Raw genomic sequence first — 24,043 nt, forward strand, 5'->3', positions numbered from 1 at the left:
CTTTTTTAATTTAGCAGACACTCTTATTTCCCGAGCCCTTATCACAGTCAAGACACCTATTTTATAGTAAAAAAAAACTTGATGTAATAGAACAGAATATTTTTCAAAAGTAAAAAAAGATGCCACTACGAAGTGATGCGCATCTACCGTCTGGATAGGTTATTCTCAAAGAGTGATCATTTATTATCACAGGCAAACTACATTTTCTTCATATGATGTTTCTTTAGACCTCTCTAAAATAAATAATAGATTTATTGTGATGGTGTAGGCTATATTACATGGATTTTTTTTTACTTTTAAAAATGTAGATGTTCCAAAGGTCAGCATCAGTAGCTTGTAGGCTATGCGTGGAAGACAGAAGATGCTAAATGTGTTTATGTTAATTAACGGTCAATTACCATGAGACTGACAGTTATTTGCTTGACAATCACCGGCTGACAAAATGTCATGACCTCCACAGCCCTACTCATGCTGATCCATAGTACCTTGCGTGGATGTGATGATTAGTAGAGGTTGAATGGGGGCATGTTCTCTTCTTCTGGCATTTCATGGCTGTTGACAACGTGGTTAACGTTGGGTTTTGGTCTTGCGAGTGTAGTAAGCAAACAGTACTTAGCAAAAATCACTCATTCAATCTTGAAATGCTTATTGAAATCATTAGCGTTATTAGACAGAGTGGTAGTTCGTGCATGACTAGGCTTTGCATCTTGGAGCTATAGGTTACTTGTGAATTTTTCTAAATGTCAAACCAATGACATATTAAAGTTTTGACATTCATTTACATACAATACTTTGACTGTTGAAAACCCAAACACTGACTATTTAGATCAAATTCCCATAAGGAGATTATGATACAAGATATAAATGCCTATGTCTGTGTACTGTAGATTATTTGAAAATGCAGTACAGGTTCAGTATCACATTCATATCTATAGTAATTGTTTCACAGGAGAATTCAACAGATGTATCCCAAAGGGATAGCTTTGTTTTCATCTTTTGACTCATTCAATGATGGAGACAAGACATATTGCTCTCTCCAGACCTGTCCTTGCCCAGTACTCTCTTCCCCTCCCTGTTCTCATCATGTGTGTCATTTGTGTTCTGAAACCCTACACTGTTCCAGGTTAAACTACAGCCTTGATGTGCCCAATAGACTGGCTGATGAATATGTTCTCATTGGGCTGTATGTGAATCTCATGCAAAACAACCCCACGTCATGATTAGTGTGTATTCCTCTGTCTGTAAAGTAAACACAGTGGGGAACTACTAGCTACAGTATTCACACAGTATTTACACCACCCCTGGCACTGTTCTCCCTTTTTTTATTTAGCTACAAGCCTTAATACTGCATACACTCCTCACATCAAACTGAATAAAGGAAGTACAGTGCCTTGCAAAAGTATTCATTCCCCTTGGCGTTTTTCCTATTTTGTTGCATTACAACCTGCAATTTAAATAGGTTTTTATTTGGATTTCATGTAATGAACATACACAAAATAGTCCAAATTAGTGAGGTGAAATGTAAAAAATAACTTGTTTTAAAAAAAAAAAAAACGTGAAGTTGTTCGTGCATATGTATTCATCCCCTCTGCTATGAAGCCCCTAAATAAGATCTGGTGCAACCAATTACTTTCAGAAGTCACATAATTAGTGGAAAGAATGGAAAGTATATGGAAAGAATATGGCACCACAACAAACCTTCCAAGACAGGGCCGCCCAACAAAACTCACGGACCAGACATGGAGGGCATTAATCAGCGAGGCAAAAAAGAGACCAAACATAACCCTGAAGGAGCTGCAAAGGTCTACAGCGGAGATTGGAGTATCTGTCCATAGGACCACTTTAAGCTGTACACTCCACAGAGCTGGGCTTTACAGAAAAGTGGCCAGAAAAAAGCCATAGCTTTTTTGAGAAAAAAATAAGCAAACATGTTTGGTGTTCACCAAAAGGCGTGTGGCAGACTCCCCAAACATATAGAAGAAGGTACTCTGGTCGATAAGACAGAAATGTAGCTTTTTGGCCATCAAGGAAAACGCTATGTCTGGTTCAAACCCAATACCTCTCATCACCCCGAGATACCATCCCCACAGTGAAGCATGGTGGTGGCAGCATCATGCTGTTGGGATGTTTTTCCATAGGCAGGGACTGGGAAACTGTCCAGAATTGAAGAAATTATGGATGTTGCTAAATACAGGAAAATTCTTGAGGGAAACCTGTTTCAGTCTTCCAGAGATTTGAGACTGGGACAGAGGTTCACCATCCAGCAGGATAATGACCCTAAGCATACTGCTAAAGCAACACTCGGGTGGTTTAAGGGGAAACATTAAAATGTCTTGGAATGGCCAAGGGGGGTGAATAATGCCAAGGGGGGTGAATACTTTCGCAAGCCACTGTCTCTCATCAGCCACCCGGTGGAAGGGACTTAGTGGATCTGAGGCTCTTTCTCCTGTTGACTCTGTCATCCTCCGAATCCCACCAACATCAGCTGCCTCAGAGCGCAACTTGTTCTTGTTTGGGAACACACACACATCAAAGCATGCAACAGGCTGACCAATACAAGGGTTGAAAAATTAGTGGCCATTAGGGCAAATTTGAGGCTTTTTGAGCCTGACAACAAACCATCCTCAACAAGGTCGGAAAGTGAAAGTGAAGATGAGGCCTCAGAGTCTGACATTCAAGAGGTGGATATTGAGGAGATCCAGGGAGAAGACATGGAAGCCTGAGAGGAAGACAACCAAAGCTTTAGTTCCTAGACTGTCATTGTACAGATGTACAGTGCCTTGCGAAAGTATTCGGCCCCCTTGAACTTTGCGACCTTTTGCCACATTTCAGGTTTCAAACATAAAGATATAAAACTGTATTTTTTTTGTGAAGAATCAACAACAATTGGGACACAATCATGAAGTGGAACGACATTTATTGGATATTTCAAACCTTTTTAACAAATCAAAAACTGAAAAATTGGGCATGCAAAATTATTCAGCCCCTTTACTTTCAGTGCAGCAAACTCTCTCCAGAAGTTCAGTGAGGATCTCTGAATGATCCAATGTTGACCTAAATGACTAATGATGATAAATACAATCCACCTGTGTGTAATCAAGTCTCCGTATAAATGCACCTGCACTGTGATAGTCTCAGAGGTCCGTTAAAAGCGCAGAGAGCATCATGAAGAACAAGGAACACACCAGGCAGGTCCGAAATACTGTTGTGAAGAAGTTTAAAGCCGGATTTGGATACAAAAAGATTTCCCAAGCTTTAAACATCCCAAGGAGCACTGTGCAAGCGATAATATTGAAATGGAAGGAGTATCAGACCACTGCAAATCTACCAAGACCTGGCCGTCCCTCTAAACTTTCAGCTCATACAAGGAGAAGACTGATCAGAGATGCAGCCAAGAGGCCCATGATCACTCTGGATGAACTGCAGAGATCTACAGCTGAGGTGGGAGACTCTGTCCATAGGACAACAATCAGTCAGTATATTGCACAAATCTGGCCTTTATGGAAGAGTGGCAAGAAGAAAGCCATTTCTTAAAGATATCCATAAAAAGTGTTGTTTAAAATTTGCCACAAGCCACCTGGGAGACACACCAAACATGTGGAAGAAGGTGCTCTGGTCAGATGAAACCAAAATTGAACTTTTTGGCAACAATGCAAAACGTTATGTTTGGCGTAAAAGCAACACAGCTCATCCCAGCTGAACACACCATCCCCACTGTCAAACATGGTGGTGGCAGCATCATGGTTTGGGCCTGCTTTTCTTCAGCAGGGACAGGGAAGATGGTTAAAATTGATGGGAAGATGGATGGAGCCAAATACAGGACCATTCTGGAAGAAAACCTGATGGAGTCTGCAAAAGACCTGAGACTGGGACGGAGATTTGTCTTCCAACAAGACAATGATCCAAAACATAAAGCAAAATCTACAATGGAATGGTTCAAAAATAAACATATCCAGGTGTTAGAATGGCCAAGTCAAAGTCCAGCCCTGAATCCAATCGAGAATCTGTGGAAAGAACTGAAAACTGCTGTTCACAAATGCTCTCCATCCAACCTCACTGAGCTCGAGCTGTTTTGCAAGGAGGAATGGGAAAAAATTGCAGTCTCTCGATGTGCAAAACTGATAGAGACATACCCCAAGCGACTTACAGCTGTAATCGCAGCAAAAGGTGGCGCTACAAAGTATTAATTTAAGGGGGCTGAATAATTTTGCACGCCCAATTTTTCAGTTTTTGATTTGTTAAAAAAGTTTGAAATATCCAATAAATGTCGTTCCACTTCATGATTGTGTCCCACTTGTTGTTGATTCTTCACAAAAAAAATACAGTTTTATATCTTTATGTTTGAAGCCTGAAATGTGGCAAAAGGTCGCAAAGTTCAAGGGGGCCGAATACTTTCGCAAGGCACTGTATGTTGGTAATGTTTTTGGAAGATGCGATGCATCATTGGGGATCATTCAATATTCCCTTTCTTTTGTTGTTCAGTGAAATCATCCCATGTGAAGAGTCAACTCATTTAATTAAAGTTTAATTCGTAACTAAATCGTTTTTTTAAAATTATATGGGAAGGATTGACTCATTTGCAATATATCTACTTATGATAAGGTAAAGTGTTTATGTTTCTGTCTCCATATGATATGGTAAATATATCCAATGCAAAAAAACATTTACATTTAAATTATATCAATATAATTTGCATATATTCCCCTTAATTCCCGTTAATTACCACGGAAAGTATCCACCTATGAATTTCCCCCAAAATGTGCAACCCTAATGGCTCGGCATCTGACCGTAAAGCACTACAGAGGGTAGTGCGTAAGGCCCAGTATATCACTGGGGGGCAAGCTTCCTGCCATCCAGTACCTTTTAACTAGTCTGTGTCAGAGGAAGACACAAAAAAATTGTTGCCCAAGTCATAGACTGTTCTCTCTGCTTCCTCACGGCAAGAGGTACCGGAGTGCCAAGTCTAGGACCAAAAGACTCCTTAAGAGCTTCTACCCCCAAGCCATAAGACTGCTGAACAATTAATCAAGTGGCCACCGGACTATTTACATTGACCCCCCCCCCCGCCATTTGTTTTTACACTGCTGCTATGCGCTGTCTATTATCTATGCATAGTCACTTTACCCATACCTACATGTACAAATGACCTTGACTAACCGCAGGACGCTGGCACCACCATGCTTCACTGTGGGGATGTTTTTCATCGACAGGGACTGGGAAACTGGTCAGAAATGAAGGAATGATGGATGGAGCTAAATACAAGGAAAATCTTGAGGGAAACCTGTTTCAGTTTTCCAGAGATTTGAGACTGGGACAGAGGTTCACCTTCCAGCAGGACAATGGCCCTAAACATACGGCGAAAGCAACACTTGAGTGATTTAAGGGGAAACATTTAAATGTCTTGGAATGGCCTAGTCAAAGCCCAGACCTCAATCCAATTAAGAATCTGTGGTATGACTTGAAGATTGCTGTACACCAGCCGAACCCATCCAACTTGAAGGAGCTGGAGCAGTTTTGCCTTGAAGAATGGGCAAAAATCCCAGTGGCTAGATATGCCAAGCTTATAGAGACATACCCCAAGACACTTGCAGTGTCTTGCACTTGCAGTGAGTGGTTGGGCTGACTGGGAACACGGCGATTCAGACAGTTAGCAGGCCGGTGCTAACACGCTAACAGTTAGTAGGCCGGGGCTAAACAAGCCAGCAGTTAGCAGACTGGGGCTGGCAAGTTAGCAGTTAGCAGACCGGGTTAGAAGGCAAGCAGTTAGCAGGGGCCAGCAGTTAGCAGATCGGGGCAGGCAAGCTAGCAGTTAGTTGAACGGGGCTAGCAAGTTGGTCCTTTGGGGGACGTCGCAATGGGGGTAAGTCTGTTTTTGCCTCATTGTGCGGTGACATCGATAGACCAGTCGTGGAGTTAGGAGGGTTCCAAGTAGCTCTAGGTAGCTAGCAGGCCTAGCAGGTTAGCAGAATGGGCCTTCAGCGGGCGTCGCGCCTGAGGGGCCTGTTGGAATCCTTGGGCAGATTATGTCGGTATTCCAGTCGTAGAGGATTGGCGGGGTTCCATGCCCCGTCGCAGTAGAAGGGGTCCGGATATTGTAGCCCAGGAGTGAGCTGGGAGATGGGTCTAGCATGGGCTAGCCCCAGGCTAGTTGGTGACGGAAACGTTAGCCAGGAGTAGTCAACCGTTGCGATTAGCTAGCTGTGATGATCCAGATGAAAAGGTTCAGAGTTTGTGGTAGGAATTTGGGGATATGGAGAGAAAAATAGGTCCGGTATGCTCTGGTTTGAAATGCGTTGTACGAACTGGAGAGAGATTTCCGAGCTAAAGGTTAGCTGATGACTGTTAGCAGTGGTTAGCTGACTGATAGCTGGTAGCTAGTTAGCTAGCTGGCTTCAGTTGAGGTATTCCAGTTCGGAGGTAAATAGAAATACTTTAGGAAAAAAAAAAACTGATCCACACCACATTGGGTGAGGCAGGTTGCAGGAGAGTATTTTGAAGTTGAGGTTTAGGAAAAATATTAAAAAGAACGCAAAGAAAAATATATATACACAGGGGACGAGACAAGACAAAGACGTCTGACTGCTACGCCATCTTGGATTGCAAGATGTTTGTTTCACAATAAATAATATTTTGCATCTTCAAAGTGGTAGGCATGTTGTATAAATCAAATGATACAAACCCCCAACATGTTCATTTTAATTCCATGTTGTAAGGCAACAAAATAGGAACAATGCCAAGGGGGTGAATACTTTCGCAAGCCATTGTATGTGCATTCACAATCCATTGACTTGTCTTTTAAAAGTTGGCATACAGTAATGTAGCTAAACACTTTTCATAAACCATACTGCTTTCGCCAGCTGTTACTAAGCAATAGGTGTTGGAAGGCTAAATCAATGCTATTTTGCTCATGAAGTTGTTACAGGGCTGTACAAAGTTGCATTTGTTTTGCTCTTCATATAGTGAAAACCTAGTTTCTTGCCCTAGAATTGTCATTTTAATGTGCTTATGATGACAGATTAGACTTTGCTGCGTTTCCTTCTTTGCTGTGGCAGTAATCAGTTATTTGTAGAGAATATCTGTGTTTATGTTTGTCCTTTATTATAACATCTTGGACTGTTACAGTAAATACATTGATTGGATTTTTTTCTTGGACTTTAATGCGTCTTTATGAGTTTCAACAAATGCTGTATGATAAATCTCAACTATTTCTACCCGAAATGTTGTTCATTTCTCTGAAAGGAAACTCAGACCTTTACAAAATTATCCAATGGAAGCTACTGACCGTTTACTGAAGTATCCATCTGAAAGGACTATTTTGTGAGGGTGCTAAGATTAGTAGGAATCATCTGCTTGCGTCCGTGCTGCTCTTCTCTCCTGCTTTGCTCCGCCTCTGTGGACTCTGTAGTAGCATCATCTTAGAGATCTTTCTGCAGATGGAAAATACTTACAGATTCAACTGCATGTAACTTTCCTTAGCATTTGTATAAGCTGAATGTTGTTCCTTAGTGCTTATAGTGTGTGTGCGTGTGTGCGTGCGTGGCTTTAGCAACATGGCTGTGATTTTGGCCCAAAAATGTGCAGCCGAGAACCTTTTTATAGTTTTATCTGTAAATAGCATCAACAATTGACATGGGAGTCAATACAAACTACTCTCCAGTTTGCATGTAAATACATTATAATTAACTAACCAATGATACAGATACTGTTCCAATTATCATTTGAAATTGATGTACAGTAATGTAAGTAAGTGCAGAACTACTCTTTATATTTGGCAGCAATATTTTGTGTCTGTGTGTCTAGTTACCTCACTGCAGTAAATATGTAGATGACAGATGACTGTCTCCCCTCCTCTCTCCACCTGTTGATTAGTTTGCTGGAGAGCAGTTCCCACCAGGAGGAAGAGCACAGTCTCATCGCCCGCTACACTTCTAGACTGGCCTCTGACGCAGCCGCCGCGGTGAGACACACATGCCATCTGAGGTCATAGTGGGAGAAAATACCATGAATAGCATCCTGACATGTGCCCAGCACAAATACACATTTGTTCCAAATGCCTGTTTTCCGTAGTCAGGTTACCCATTCAGGAAGCGCTTGTGCCTGTAATCTTGACCCATCAGTGTTCACTGTGGCTGCTTATGTCACTGCTATGTAGTAGTGTATAAGGAAATAACATCAGCCAGATGACCTCAGTACTGTAGATAATGTAATGTGTCTCTGTGTGTAATGATAATGTCATGTCTCTGTGCGTACTGATAGTGTCATACATCTCTGTGTGTAATGATAATGTCATGTCTCTGTGGGTAATGATGGTGTCATGTGTCCCTGTGTGTAATGATGATGTCATAATGTCCCCATTTGTAATGATAATGGTATGTGTCCCTGTGTGTAATGATAATATAATGTGTCCCCGTGTTTATTGATTATGTCATGTGTCTTACAGCAACAGCAGCAGAGGGTCCCCAACGACATATCTTTCTCTCTGGATGCCAACAAGCAGCAGAGGCAGCTTATTGCTGAGCTAGAGAGCAAAAACAGGTCAGGGATGGTTTCCATCTGGATTTGCTTTTCTCTCTCTGTTCACCTATTCTTTCCAGCCCTGCCATCGTGACAAATTACATGAAAGGAATGTGATAGATTATTTAATGTGGTACTCAATGTGCTTCCCACACAAACTGTGGTTGATAGTTATTCAAATGGGCTGTAGCCCTGTTTGCATGGTAGTACCAGAAAAATACAAAAGCAACTCAAGACTTAATGTCGTCGAGCTAGCTGTAATCCATCACACCATCTAAATCACACAAACAAAACTACTTCAGAAAGCCTACATAGGTGACATACTAGCTTCAACTGGCCTGTGTTTGTGTGTGTCACAGAGAGATCTTGCAGGAGATCCAGCGTCTGAGAGTGCAGCACGAGCAGGCCTCACAGCCTCCCACATGCACGTCCCAACAGAACCCCACTCTGCTGGCCGAGCTACGGCTTCTCAGGTAGACCCATCTCAAATTCTTCTAAAAAACAATCTGTGACCATATAAATGGACAATTACATTTGTATATAGACTCAGCAAAAAAAGAAACGTCCTCTCACTGTCAACTGTGCTTATTTTCAGCAAACTTAACGTGTTATTATTTGTATGAACATAACAAGATTCAACAACTGAGACACAAACTGACACAAAGTTCCACAGACATGTGATTAACAAAAATTTTATAATGTGTCCCTGAACAAAGGGAGGGTCAAAATCAAAAGTAACAGTCAGTATCTGATGTGGCCACCAGCTACATTAAGTACTGCAGTGCATCTCCTCCCCATGGACTGCACCATATTTGCTAGGTCGTGCTGTGAGATGTTACCCCACTCTTCCACCGAGGTATCTGCAAGTTCCCGGACATTTCTGGGGGGAATGGCCCTAGCCCTCACCCTCCGATCCCACAGGTCCCAGATGTGCTCAATGGGATTGAGATCTCCGCTCTTCACTAGCCATGGCAGAACACTGACATTCCTGTCTTGCAGGAAATCATGCACAGAACAAGCAGTATGACTGGAGGCATTGTCATGCTGGGGGTTCATGTCTGCAAGAAGGGTACCACATGAGGGAGGAGGATGTCTTCCCTGTAACGCACAGCGTTGAGATTGCCTACAATGACAACAAGCTCAGTCCGATGATGCTGTGACACACCGCCCCAGACCATGACAGACCCTCCACCTCCAAATCGATCCCGCTCCAGACTACAGGCCTCGGTGTAACGCTCATTCCTTCGACGATAAACGCGAATCCGACCATCACCCCTGGTGAGACAAAACCGTGAGTTGTCAGTGAAGAGCACTTTTTGCCAGTCCTGTCTGGTCCAGCGACGGTGGGTTTGTGCCCATAGGCGACGTTGTTGCCGGTGATGTCTGGTGAGGACCTGTCTCACAACAGGCCTACAAGCCCTCAGTCCAGCCTCTCTCAGCCTGTAGACAGTCTGACAGTCTTGTAGACAGTCTGAACACTGATGGGGGGGTTGTGCGTTCCTGGTGTAACTCGGGCAGTTGTTGTTGCCATCTTGTACCTGTCTCACAGGTGTGATGTTCGGATGTACCGATGCTGTGCAGGTGACCTTAATTGCCTACCGTCTGTAAGCTGTTAGTGTCTTAATGACCGTTCCACGGGTGCATGTTCATTAATTGTTTATGGTTCATTGAACAAGCATGGGAAACGGTGTTTAAACCCTTTACAATGAAGATCTGTGAAGTTATTTGGATTTTTACAAATTATCTTTGAAAGACAGGGTCCTGAAAAAGGGACGTTTCTTTTTTTGCTGAGTTTATTATGTTTTTTTTCCCTCTACCAGGCAACGCAAAGATGAGCTGGAGCAGAGGATGTCTGCTCTGCAGGAGAGTCGCAGGGAACTCATGGTACAGCTGGAGCAGCTGATGCTGCTGCTGAAGGTGTGTGAGAAAGCCACACAGTTTCAAGCCATACCGTTTCATTTCTACTGTAATGTTGGCCTGCTAATGAGAAGGGTAGAAAATCCAACACACTTTTCATTATCCCACCACTAGAGAGAGCACTTCTTCAAATGTCACTGGGGCTTCATCATAAGGAAGTTTCCATATCTTAAGTAAATCCTGAGTTGCTCTGGTTTGACAAGTATTCCTTTCTCATCTTCTTACCATAATCCATACGTCTCTTTACAGAAAATGTGTTTGTGTTCCCCAGTTTCTTCATGTTAAAATGTTTGAGATATAACCTTTTCCAGACCTTCTACTGGTCATTCTGCTAAGGACAGTGTTTTGATCATATGTACTGACAACATACAAACAACATAACTCACAAAATAAAACTGGATATAGGATACAATTTAGTCAGTCAGACACAACAACAGTCAATGGAGAAAGGGTTTAAGAAGCATTACATAAACTGCTTACTGTACTGACCTAAATGGTAAGGCTATCAATCTAATCACTCCAATGAAGGGATCAATGCTAAACCAGTTAGCCCCATCTAGCATAACCATGCTAGCATCAGACTTGCTAAAGCCTACTATATGGGAGAAAATCCCAATAAGTTTTTACATATGAAAGAAATTGTCTTCATTGATTGATTTTACTATTGTGTGCTTTTGGGACAGTACATGAATAACGTTTCTCTCAACAGGAGGAGGAAAGGAAGCAAGCTGTAAGTTTGTCAGTGAAACCTAAAATAACTAATGCTTCTTACAAAAAAACTTCTGAATGTGATGTTTGTGGTTTTGCTGACAATATTTGATCAGTTCTCATGGGAACTGAAAATGCGGCAGTCAGATGAACTAACAGCATGTTAGATATTTAAATAATTTTGACTTAATATAAAGTGCTGTTAAATGGACCTAAAATGCATTATGGCACGTGCTCAATGTTTGTTGCTCACCAACCATGGATGTGTTTTTGGATAAACATGCTTAACATAACAGCTTTTTCAGCAGAAAATTCTATTGGCCTGAACTTTAGCAATTTTTGCTCCATTACTGGGTCTTATAATATTATAATTAACAATTTTGGAATTATGCTATTACTGACACAACTCTTAGAGGTTTCACGCAGTGATGAGGAGTAGGGCCCTGAGGTTTTCCTGACCAAAACTACAATCCCTACTTTATGTTCCCCATACAGACCTATGGAGATTCATAACTTCATGAATTCCACCCACCCAGCTACCCCCCATGCTAACAGGACAACACCCCAATCACAAGAGACCAACAGTCCAGCAAGAAAGCTATGCAGTAGCAACACAAAGAATAGAGCACCCTGCTGCAGCCGAGCTAAACCAGACGAGGCATCTGCTGAACAGAATCTGCAAACAAATCCATGAATTCCTTCTTTCTTATTATCAGAAATAGAATAATAAAAAATACAACCTATTATCATTATGAGTTTTGCATAAGATACCCAGGAAAGGGTTAAAGTTACCTCTTATGTAACCTCATAAACAAAGTTCATGACATTAGTAATTTGCTAATAATATAATATGAATATATTAGCAATTTCTGAGACCCTCTTATAACACACCTTTGATACAGCAGTAGGAGTACAAGGATATAACATCTATAGAAAATACAGGAATCTCTATAGGGGGAGCTCAGAGAGGATCTCATGACAAGTGAAGTAGAAGTGCTGTGGTTGAAGGTTCACCTGCCTCATCTGAAGCCTCTTCTTTTAGGGTGCTACTAGAGGTCACCAAGTGGAAACTGTCAGTATCTGGAGAATGTGTGTGATGTTAGATAAGAACCCTGATGCTATCAGAGAAATTTATTTTATTGGTGACCTGAACATTGACTGGTAATCATCTAGTTGTCCTCTCAAGAGGAAGCTTCTTACTGTGAGTAATGACTGTAACATGACTCAGGTTATCACTCAACCAACTAGAGTGTTGTCCAATAGTGGTGGATCTGTGACATCCACTTGCATTGATTATATCTTCACCAATGCTGCAGAGATTTGCTCCAAAGCAATATCAGTTCCCATTGGCTGTAGTGACCATAATATTGTGGCAATAACAAGGAAGGGCCTAAAGTTATTTCTAAGAGATCATACAAAATGTTTTCTCAGGAGGAACTGCCTAGAAGGCCAGCATCTCTTCACTATTGACATTGAGACTGGGGTTTTGCGGGTACTTTTTTTTACCCCCTTTTCCTCCTCAATTTCGTGGTATCCAATTGTTAGTAGCTACTATCTTGTCTCATTGCTACAACTCCCGTACAGGCTCGGGAGAGACGAAGGTTGAAAGTCATGCGTCCTCCGAAACACAACCCAACCAAGCCGCACTGCTTCTTAACACAGCGCACATCCAACCCGGAAGCCAGCCGCACCAATGTGTTGGAGGAAACACTGTGCGCCCGGCCCGCCACAGGAGTCGCTGGTGCGCAATAAGACAATGATATCCCTACCGGCCAAACCCTCCCTAACCCAGACGACGCTAGGCCAATTGTGTGTCGCCCCACAGACCTCCCGGTCGCGGCTGGTTGCGACAGAGCCTGGGCGCAAACCCAGAGTCTCTGGTGGCACAGCTAGCGCTGCAGTACAGCGCCCTTAACCACTGCGCCACCCGGGAGGCCTTGCGGGTATTTTTTAATGAAGCTGCCAGTTGAAGACTTGTGAGGCGTCTGTTTCTCAATCTAGGCACTCTAATATACTTGCCCTCTTGCTCAATTGTGCACCGGGGCCTCCCACTCCTCTTTCTATTCAGGTTAGAGCCAGTTTGCGCTGTTCTGTGAAGGTACACAGCATTGTATGAGATCTTCAGTTTCTTGTCAATTTCTCGCATGGAAGCCTTAATTTCTAGCCTTAATTTCTCAGAACAAGAATAGACTGACTAGGTTCAGAAGAAAGGCCATTTTGAGCCTGTAATTGTACCTACAAATGCTGATGCTCCAGATTCTCAACTAGTCTAAAGAAGGCCAGTTTTTCAGCGGTGCTAACATAATCGCAAAAGGGTTATCTAATGATCAATTAGCCTTTTAAAATGATAAACTTGGATTAGCTAACATAGCGTGCCATTGGAACACAGGAGTGATGGTTGCTGAATATGGGCCTCTGTACACCTATGTAGATATTCCATAAAAAATCAGCAGTTTCCAGTTCCAATAGTCATTTACAACATTAACAATGTCTACACTGCATGCCTGATCAATTTGATGTTATTTTACTTGGCAAAAAAATTTGCTTTTCTTTCAAAAACAAAGACATTTCTATGTGACCCCAAATTTTTGAACGGTAGTGTATGTTGGTATGTTGGTCTGATGTGTATAAGGAAGAGAATCCAGATAAAACACTTGGAGTATTTGTGATATTATTCTTGCCAATTGTTGACAAACATGCAACTGTTAAGAAACTAACTGAGAACTGTTAGAGCCCTCTGGAAAGATTGTGAATTGAAAATGTCATGGTTCAAAGAAAGTATGCAAAAAAGGTGGCAAATAAGTCTGGCTGCTCAGCTGATTGGTTCATATACTGTCAATTGAGAAATGTTGTGACTAAATATGTACAGTTGAAGTCGGAAGTTTACATACACCTTAGCCAAATACATTTCAACTGAGTTTTTCACAATTCCTGACATTTAATCCTAGGAAAAATGTCCTGTCTAGGTCAGTCAGGATCACCACTTTATTTTAAGAATGTGAAATGTCAGAATAATAGTAGAGAGAATGATTTATTTCAGTGGGTCAGAAGTTTACATACACTCAATTAGTATTTGGTAGCATTGCCTGTAAATTGTTTAACTTGGGACAAATGTTTCGGGTAGCCTTCCACAAGCTTCCCACAATAAGTTGGGTGCATTTTGGCCCATTCCTCCTGACAGAGCTGGTATAACTGAGTCAGGTTTGTAGGCCCCCTTGCTCGCACATGCTTTTTCAGTTCTTCCCACAAATGTTCTATACGATTGAGGTCAGGGCTTTGTGATGGCCACTCCAATAACTTGACTTTGTTGTCCTTAAGCCATTTTGCCACAACTTTGGAAGTATCCTTGGGGTCATTGTCCATTTGGAAGATCCATTTGCGACCAAGCTTTAACTTCCTGACTGATGTCTTGAGATGTTGCTTCAATATATCCACATAATTTTCCTACCTCATGATGCCATCTATTTTGTGAAGTGCACCAGTCCCTCCTACAGCAAAGCACCCCCACAACATGATGCTGCCACCCCGGTACTCCACGTTTGGGATGGTGTTCTTCGGCTTGCAAGCCTCGCCCTTTTTCCTCCAAACATATTGATGGTCATTATGGCCAAATAGTTATATTTTTGTTTCATCAGACCAGTGGATATTTCTCCAAAAAGTACAATCTTTGTCCCCATGTGCAGTTGCAAACCATAGTGTGGCTTTTTTATGGCGGTTTTGGAGCAGTGGCTTCTTCCTTGCTGAGCGGCCTTTCAGGTTATGACGATATACAGTGCCTTGCGAAAGTATTCGGCCCCCTTGAACTTTGCGACCTTTTGCCACATTTCAGGCTTCAAACATAAAGATATAAAACTGTATTTTTTTGTGAAGAATCAACAACAAGTGGGACACAATCATTTATTGGATATTTCAAACTTTTTTAACAAATCAAAAACTGGAAAATTGGGCGTGCAAAATTATTCAGCCCCCTTAAGTTAATACTTTGTAGCGCCACCTTTTGCTGCGATTACAGCTGTAAGTCGCTTGGGGTATGTCTCTATCAGTTTTGCACATCGAGAGACGGAAATTTTTTCCCTTTCCTCCTTGCAAAACAGCTCGAGCTCAGTGAGGTTGGATGGAGAGCATTTGTGAACTGCAGTTTTCAGTTCTTTCCACAGATTCTCGATTGGATTCAGGTCTGGACTTTGTCTTTGCCATTCTAACACCTGGATATGTTTATTTTTTAACCATTCCATTGTAGATTTTGCTTTATGTTTTGGATCATTGTCTTGTTGGAAGACAAATCTCCGTCCCAGTCTCAGGTCTTTTGCAGACTCCATCAGGTTTTCTTCCAGAATGGTCCTGTATTTGGCTCCATCCATCTTCCCATCAATTTTAACCATCTTCCCTGTCCCTGCTGAAGAAAGCAGGCCCAAACCATGATGCTGCCACCACCATGTTTGACAGTGGGGATGGTGTGTTCAGCTGTGTTGCTTTTACGCCAAACATAACGTTTTGCATTGTTGCCAAAAAGTTCAATTTTGGGTTTCATCTGACCAGAGCACCTTCTTCCACATGTTTGGTGTGTCTCCCAGGTGGCTTGTGGCAAACTTTAAACAACACTTTTTATGGATATCTTTAAGAAATGGCTTTCTTCTTGCCACTCTTCCATAAAGGCAATATACTGACTGATTGTTGTCCTATGGACAGAGTCTCCCACCTCAGCTGTAGATCTCTGCAGTTCATCCAGAGTGATCATGGGCCTCTTGGCTGCATCTCTGATCAGTCTTCTCCTTGTATGAGCTGAAAGTTTAGAGGGACGGCCAGGTCTTGGTAGATTTGCAGTGGTCTGATACTCCTTCCATTTCAATATTATCGCTTGCACAGTGCTCCTTGGGATGTTTAAAGCTTGGGAAATCTTTTTGTATCCAAATCCGGCTTTAAACTTCTTCACAACAGTATCTCGGACCTGCCTGGTGTGTTCCTTGTTCTTCATGATGCTCTCTGCGCTTTTAACGGACCTCTGAGATTATCACAGTGCAGGTGCATTTATACGGAGACTTGATTACACACAGGTGGATTGTATTTATACTCATTAGTCATTTAGGTCAACATTGGATCATTCAGAGATCCTCACTGAACTTCTGGAGAGAGTTTGCTGCACTGAAAGTAAAGGGGCTGAATAATTGTGCACGCCCAATTTTTCAGTTTTTGATTTGTTAAAAAGGTTTGAAATATCCAATAAATGTCGTTCCACTTCATGATTGTGTCCCACTTGTTGTTGATTCTTCACAAAAAAATACAGTTTTATACCTTTATGTTTGAAGCCTGAAATGTGGCAAAAGGTTGCAAAGTTCAAGGGGGCCGAATACTTTCGCAAGGCACTGTATGACTCGTTTTACTGTAGATATAGATACTTCTGTACCTGTTTCCTCCATCATCTTCACAAGGTGCTTTGCTGTTGTTGATTTGCACTTTTTGCACCAAAGTACGTTCATTTCTAGGCGACAGAACGCGTCTCCTTCCTGAGCGGTATGATGGCTGCGTTGTCCCATGGTGTTTATACTTGCATACTATTGTTTGTACAGATGAACGTGATACCTTCTGCCGTTTTGTAATTGCTCCCAAGGATGAATCAGACTTGTGGAGGTCTACCATTTTTTTCTGAGGTCTTGGCTGATTTCTTTTGATTTTCCCATGATGTCAAGCAAAGATGCACTGAGTTTGAAGGTAGGCCTTGAAATACCGGTACAGGTTCACCTCCAATTGACTCAAATGATGTCAATTAGCCTAACAGAAGCTTCAGAGGACGCAAGTCCGTGAGGGAGTTGCAGCCATGGGACAAGATTGTAACTACCACGAAATTGGGGAGGAAAGGGGTAAAAAAAATGGACACACCTACTCATTCAAGTTATTCTACGTTGTAGAGTAATAGTATTTTCTACGTTGTAGAGTAATAGTGAAGACATGAAAACTATGAAATTAGGGTTAGGGTTAAACACCAAAAAAGTGTTAAACAAATCTAAATATATTTTAGATTCTATATATTTAGCTGCCTTGATGGCAGCTTTGCACAATCTTGGCATTCTCTCAACCAGCTTCATGAGGTAGTCACCAGGAATGCATTTCAATTAGCAAGTGTGCCTTGTTAAAAGTTTATTCGTTAACACTTAATGTGTTTGAGCCAATCAGTTGTGTTGTGACAAGGTAGGGGTGGTATACAGAAGATAACCCTATTTTGTAAAGGACCAAGGCCACAAGAACAGCTCAAATAAGCAAAAGGAAACGACAGCCAGTCATTACTTTAAGACATGAAGGTCAGTCATTGAACTTTGAAAGTGCAGTCGCAAAAACCAATGCAGCACTATGATGAAACTGGCCCTCATGAGGACCGCCACAGGAAAGGAAGACCCAGAGTTACCTCTGCTGCAGAGGATAAGTTCATTAGAGTTACCAGCCTTAGAAATTGTAGGCCAAATAAATGCTTCACAGAGTTCAAGTAACAGACACAACTCAACATCAACTGTTCAGAGGAGACTGTGTGAATTAGACCTTCATGGTTGAATTGCTGCAAAGAAACCACTACTAAAGAACACCAATAAGAAGAAGAGACTTGCTTGGGCCAAGAAACACGAGCAATGGACATTAGACCGGTGGAAATCTGTCCTTTGGTCTGATGAGTCCAAATGTTAGATTTTTGGTTCCAACCGCCGTGTCTTTGTGAGACGCAGAGTAGGTGAATGGATGATCTCCGCATGTGTGGTTCCCACCGTGAAGCATGGAGCAGGAGGTGTGATGGTGTGGGGGTGCTTTGCTGGTGAGATTGTATGTAATTTATTTAGAATTCAAGGCACATTTAACCAGCATGGCTTCCACAGCATTCTGAAGCAATATGCCATCCCATCCCAGCATTCCAGGTGAAGCTGGTTGAGAGAATGTCAAGAGTGTGCAAAGCTGTCATCAAGGCAAAGGGTGGCTACTTTGAAGAATCTAAAATCTAATTTGTTTTACATTTTTTTGGTTACTACATGAGTCGATATGTGTAATTTCATAGTTTTCATTTATTCACTATCATTCTACAATGTAGAAAATAGTAAAGAATACAGAAAAACACTTAAATTTGTAGCTGTGTTCAAACTTTTGACTGGTACTGTATATTTTACCAAAACAAAATACATGATAAAAATAATGACATTATGGGCAGAAAACCCAAATAATCGTTCATTGAAGCTGATGGGTCATTTATCACAAAACCTTTTTATATAGACAATCATTTAAATTACTATTTCACCGGTAAAGTGGACAAACTGAGAAGTGAAATGACAAAATTGAACAGTGAATCATCATATTTGTGTATTGATGATCTAATAATGAAAGAGAATGATTGCTGTTTTGAATTTGGTCAATTTTGTGCAAAAGAGGAGGAAAAACAGTTGTTATCCATCAATAATGATAAGCCACCAGGTATAAATAACCTAAATGGTGAAATATTAAGAATGGTAGCAGACTGTATTACCACCCCTTTTGCCAAAGCCTAAAGGAGTGTGTGCCCACAGGCATGGAAGGAAGCTAGAGTAATTTCACTGCCTAAAAATAATAAAGCACCCTTTGCTGTCTCTTACAGCCGCCCAATCAGTTTGCTGCTTGTTCTTAGTAAACAGGTGGAGAGAATTGTGTTTGAACAAATACAGTGCTATTTTTTTGTTAAGTTAACTACTGACTTTCAACATGCATATAAGGTAGTGCACTCAACTTGTACTGCACTGACTCTGATAATAAGATTATAGTTGGAGCTGTAGTGTAACATTTCAGTGCAGCCTTTGATGTTATTGATCATAATTTCTTATTGAAAAAGTTAACTTGTTATGGCTTTACTTCACCTGCCATCACATGGTTGGAGAGTTACTTATCCAACAGAACTCCGAGAGTATTCTTCAATGGAAGCTTCTCGAACGTCAGATATGTACAGTGTGGTATCCCTCAGGGCAGTTCCCTTGGGCCGTTACTCTACTCTATTTTTTACAAATGATTTGCCACTTGTCTTACAAGAAGCCACAATTACTATATATGCTGATGATTGCACACTCCACACATCAGCACCTACAGCCAGTGAGTTCAATGCTTCTTAACACCCGCTCGCTTAACCCAGAAGCCAGCTGCACCAATGTGTCGGAGGAAACACCGTTCAACCGATGACCGAGGTCAGCTCGCAGTAGCCCGGCCTGCCACAAGGAGTCGCTAGAGTACGATGAGCCAAGTAAAGCCCCCCCGGCCAAACCCTCTTCTAACCCGGACGACACTGGGCCAATTGTGTGCCGCCCTATAGGAATCACAACACTGAGATGTAGTGCCTTAGACCACTGCACCACTCGGGATGCCCCTATTTTATATTTAATGTAATATCTTATGTTCTTCTTATCAATTACTGTTCTGTACTTCGTCATGTATGTGTACCCCAGGAAGAGTAGCTGATGTAGCTAATGAGAATCCTAATAACTGAGTCATTCAGTATAGAAATAGCTCCACAAACATTAGACAGATCAATGTGGATGATCACTGGTTGTTACTGCACTGGTGTACTACTGCTACTACTGAAACAGTGACATGAAGTGACACCTAGAGTCACGCTAACCCATGCTTCCTGTTTCCTGTTTCAGACTCAGGGACCTGGCTCCCCCCGCTCGTCTCCCAGCCACACAGTCAGTCGGTCCATCCCCATGCCAACCCAGTCAGAGTCTGCCGGCACCACACCCACTCACACCCCTCAGGACTCACTCATGGGTGTGGGAGGGGACGTGCAGGAGGCCTTCGCTCAGGGTAATACACACACTCACACACCTTTACAGTTAGGAGTGCAGTAGCCTCCTCAGGTTCTGGAATGCCAGTGTGTGTACCAGCCTCGGTTCTATCTCCAGGCCCCAGGAGGAACTTGAGAAATGACCTCCTTGTTGCAGCTGACTCCATCACCAACACCATGTCTTCATTGGTTAAAGAGCTCAATTCAGGTGATACTATGGTCTCACTGTGTCTCTGACTTTTGAAAATATACCTTTCATATCCTCTGAGCATTTTAAAGCAGCGTGTGTTTTGTCTTCTCCAGAGGCTGGAAGTCAATCAGAGAGCAACATGGACTCTCAAACAGATGAACTGTTCTCCTCTCCCACTTCCGATCCTCTAGCACAGATGACCACTAAACCACGGTAACTACAGTATGAAGTATGCACAGTGTGTAGATATGCTGTATGAATCTCTATAAAAGCTCAAAATTATATACAGAAGATTGCAGTATGGTAATGTTGGATTTACCTCCATAGTCTTGGTGGCAGGAACCCTGGTGGAGTTGAGGAGGAGTGCTATGAGAACGACTTGGTTCAGGTGCTGGAGGATGAGCTGAAGATGGGGGAACTACTAAAACACAGACGGGAGCAAGAGAAACCCCATATGGTGACCTATGGTTTGAGTTATTATTATGGAAAATAAGTGCATTTCAAAACACATTCCTTATAAATTCCTTGAATTCTTCTCTCTTCATTTTGGTTGTTTTCTTGGTGTGGTACAGGTGACTTTGCAGCAATGACCTTGTCATATTCCTGGTAAGAAGACTAATTCATTTTTTGACATGTTCTTACCATTTGATGTTCACTGCACAAAAATAATAACTATTCATCTTCTGTGTCTATTTCATTCACTGCCTGGAATATATTTTTTCTCACTACGCTATATTCCAGTACAAATGGGCAGAGTATTTAACTCCCTGTCCTCTCAACAGGTAAGCAATATGAAAAGCCACAAAAGTAGAAAAACACTGGAAGATGGATGAGAAGAGCAGGCATATAGAGAAGGCTGTGGAGAGATGATGGTCCACATGCATGCAAGTCAAACTAAAAAAGAAGTGACAAGGAGGAAGGATCAAAGTTATGACACTGCTAAATCCAACATATTATGTAAAGATCTATTTTTTAAACCAACAGCATTTTTAAGTGAATACTGTGAACCGATATGGAGGGATTATTAAACAAAACAGCTGTCTATTATACCACCGGTGCCATAAAATTGAATAACTTTGTTGAGAATTATTTGATTTTTAATCATATTATTTTTGGGTATGAGTTGTTGAAGAATTGTGCAAGTATATGCTGTAGTTCATTTTTCCCTGGGGCCACATTCGGTCTTCAACGAGGTCCGGAGGGTCGCACTGAATTGTTTAAAATATTTCCTTGCTGTCAAAATTTGCAAAAAATTGTCCACTTATCCATCATTTTGGGAATTTTCTATGCTCTCTGACTGTTTAGAGTTTATTAGCGAGCTGGACTGTCAAGAAACTATGAGTATAGGTCCAATATCATTTCTACACAGTTGTGATTAGATTTTAGTCTTTTTTTTTTTCATTTTAAAGTATATTTTTACTCCAACCACCCACGGGCCAGATTGGACACCCTCCGACCTGCGGGCCGTGCCGTATGTTTGACACCCCTGCTGTAGGTGTATTGCTGGTGAGATTGCTTTTTAAACCAAATAGTAAACTTGGTATATGTGTAAACTGAGGCACAACTGTCTATAACCCAGAGGGTAGCTACAGTATGTCTGACGCTATGACCTGGTTGGCCCATCAGTCGAATGATACTGGTGTTGTATCGCTTTTGTATTTGTTGTTTGACTGTTTAGCTTTTTGATTGAGTGGCTTGTCAGATAGTTTATTTTATTTGCCTTAGCTGGTTAGCTTAGCTCACATTTGGATGGGGTACAGTCAGACCTTCAATGCAGCATGTACTGTAGCTAACATTGTTCCAGCCACTGATACATTTATATTCACTGTCAAAATCACGTTGTTTATTTCACCCACAAGTATTGCCTAGTAGTTAATAGTACTGTATTACGTAATACAACTGCAGAAGAGGAACAATGTTATTTGCCCTCTTCTGCATGTTGTGTTTGCCACATTGCAAATTTTATTTAATTCCACCTGGAGTATTAAGCCGTTAGGTGATACTAAGAGAATCAGACAGTATAAGACAAAGAAGCTGAACCTATGATACATCTAATGCTGGAAAGTGATATTGTCTACTGAAGGATTTTGTTAACTAATAGCTATACTTTGATTAAGAGTTATAGTTTATTTTATTTTATTAATAGCTGCTTGAGGTTTGAAGATGTGACGACATAAATGAAATTGGAGTAGGGAATACAGTACGTAGACAGTACATAGTAGATAGAATGGACAGTACAGTACATATAACGGACAACATTGTTTATAACACTCCAGATTCTAAGGTTTACACTTGCAAGAACAGAGGACATTGTTTGTTTACCATGTATTAGAATCAACATCTTCTGTTTTACCATAGATTTTGAAGTTTAAATGTTCTGACCAAATTATTAGCGTTCTTATACTCACTCACACACACATCTCTCACAAACATACACTCACAGTCACACACTTGGTAACCAAGCTCATTGTGTGTAAATGTTACCCAGTCACTTTACAATATGTGGTGCAAGCCAATAAATGTGTGAAATATATCTAGTATGATTTTCAAGCTAGTTCGTATAAGTGATTTTGCATGGTGGTGATGATGCATAATAAAGAATTGACACAACATGATAATGTTGTTGCCTATGAGCTCTTTCTCTTCTTTTTATCCATCGCTTATAAAAGGCATCTATGTAGCCTGGAATCCAAACTGATATCTGTTTGAAACAATGATGAAACTGAGAATATCAGTTTGGATTCCAGGATAGCACTATGAATTCCCATAGGTTTGCTTTACTGCCCCACAATTTATTATCTGTCACTAGTTCAATGCTCCCAGCTCACTGCATTTAATTCATCACACACCCTCCCAGTTAGAACAAAAGAGCAGACAACCATTGCTAGATAAGATCACTTCTTGTGTTCTCACTCCTCCTCACACAAACTGTAGGTGTATCCCTTGGCTACTGTCAATAAGATAGGGTCTCTGTCGAATTCAGAAGTAGCCTTCAAGTTGACATGATTCCCTAAGAATGTATATCAGTAGAAAAATTGCACGCAGCAGCTGGGTACTGAACGTCTGAAAGTATGTCAAATAACCCCTTGGGCCAAAGAAAAGGCCTTTGCCGAAGCATTTTAGCCAAGGTAATCTTAAATGCTAATGACATTTCATGCTTTCTTGCTCCTAACTTATTTATGAAACTTGACACCATCGTTTCATTGCTTTGCCTGCTCTGTCCTCTGTTTCTGCTCTCCTGCTCTTGCTTGACATGCCACTCCATTGTTCTGTCTTCCTCCCTCTAGGTAGGACTTGAGTGCCCCCTGCTGTTCAACAAGTATCTTCTTCTTCTTTGGTGTTATGGCGGTCCGCAAACAAATGTTATAGGTGCATCACTCCTCCTGCTTTCTTGGCTGTATATCAGCCTACTATTCTGGAGAATGAATTCATTACACTTTGTGAAAAAGTTGCCCTACCAACTAACCCTACACCCATTAAAACCTCATCCCTATTCCACTACGTTGGCTCTATCTGATCCTACATCAGACCAACAGCCTGGGAGGACGGGACACTATCATTCAAAACACCTTGTAACTCTTCTGCAGTAAAATCTCATACACCCAAGTACTTCTCCGCAGCTGCCATCACAACATCTATCCTCTGATTGGCCATGAACGCCAAAAATACCAACCTTACTGTAGCATATTTGCTTCCTATCACTCTCTATTGACATCGGCCTACTCACAGGAGATCCTCTTAGGATCTCTCACCCTGGACCAATCTTCCTCGACTACTCTCATCACTGCCTCAGCATACCACACCTTCTGCACTACTTTGATCCTGGTAACCTCAACATGTCTTTGTCTCATCGGACACCTCTGATCTCCAACACCATGCGTAAACCCTACAGTTTACACACACAACTTTTTCCACCGTTACTACAAATTCCTTTGCCT

General features: G+C 41.6%; 1 protein-coding gene across 7 annotated transcripts in view; it reads left to right on the top strand.

Annotated features, from left to right (window-relative positions):
* Positions 1–22,738, top strand: part of LOC110530463 (dystrobrevin alpha) — a 38,410-nt gene extending 15,672 nt beyond the window's left edge. For 3 of the 7 annotated variants that reach the window (XM_036986090.1, XM_036986088.1, XM_036986089.1), the window contains 11 exons: positions 7,870–7,957; positions 8,441–8,535; positions 8,874–8,987; positions 10,335–10,431; positions 11,141–11,161; positions 19,776–19,935; positions 20,034–20,123; positions 20,219–20,318; positions 20,433–20,562; positions 20,678–20,711; positions 20,888–22,738. In XM_036986090.1, the coding sequence (XP_036841985.1) occupies positions 7,870–7,957; positions 8,441–8,535; positions 8,874–8,987; positions 10,335–10,431; positions 11,141–11,161; positions 19,776–19,935; positions 20,034–20,123; positions 20,219–20,318; positions 20,433–20,562; positions 20,678–20,695 (913 nt within the window). In that variant the 3' untranslated portion in view covers positions 20,696–20,711; positions 20,888–22,738. Of the gene's footprint in view, positions 1–7,869; positions 7,958–8,440; positions 8,536–8,873; positions 8,988–10,334; positions 10,432–11,140; positions 11,162–11,634; positions 11,889–19,775; positions 19,936–20,033; positions 20,124–20,218; positions 20,319–20,432; positions 20,563–20,677; positions 20,712–20,887 lie in introns of those variants that run through there. The other 4 variants (XM_036986091.1, XM_036986092.1, XM_036986093.1 and 1 more) reach the window with 3 other exon arrangements.
* The last annotated feature ends 1,305 nt before the right edge of the window (positions 22,739–24,043 follow it).

The sequence above is a fragment of the Oncorhynchus mykiss genome, chromosome 8 (genome assembly GCF_013265735.2).
Source record: "Oncorhynchus mykiss isolate Arlee chromosome 8, USDA_OmykA_1.1, whole genome shotgun sequence".
Classification (NCBI taxonomy): Eukaryota; Metazoa; Chordata; class Actinopteri; order Salmoniformes; family Salmonidae; genus Oncorhynchus; species Oncorhynchus mykiss.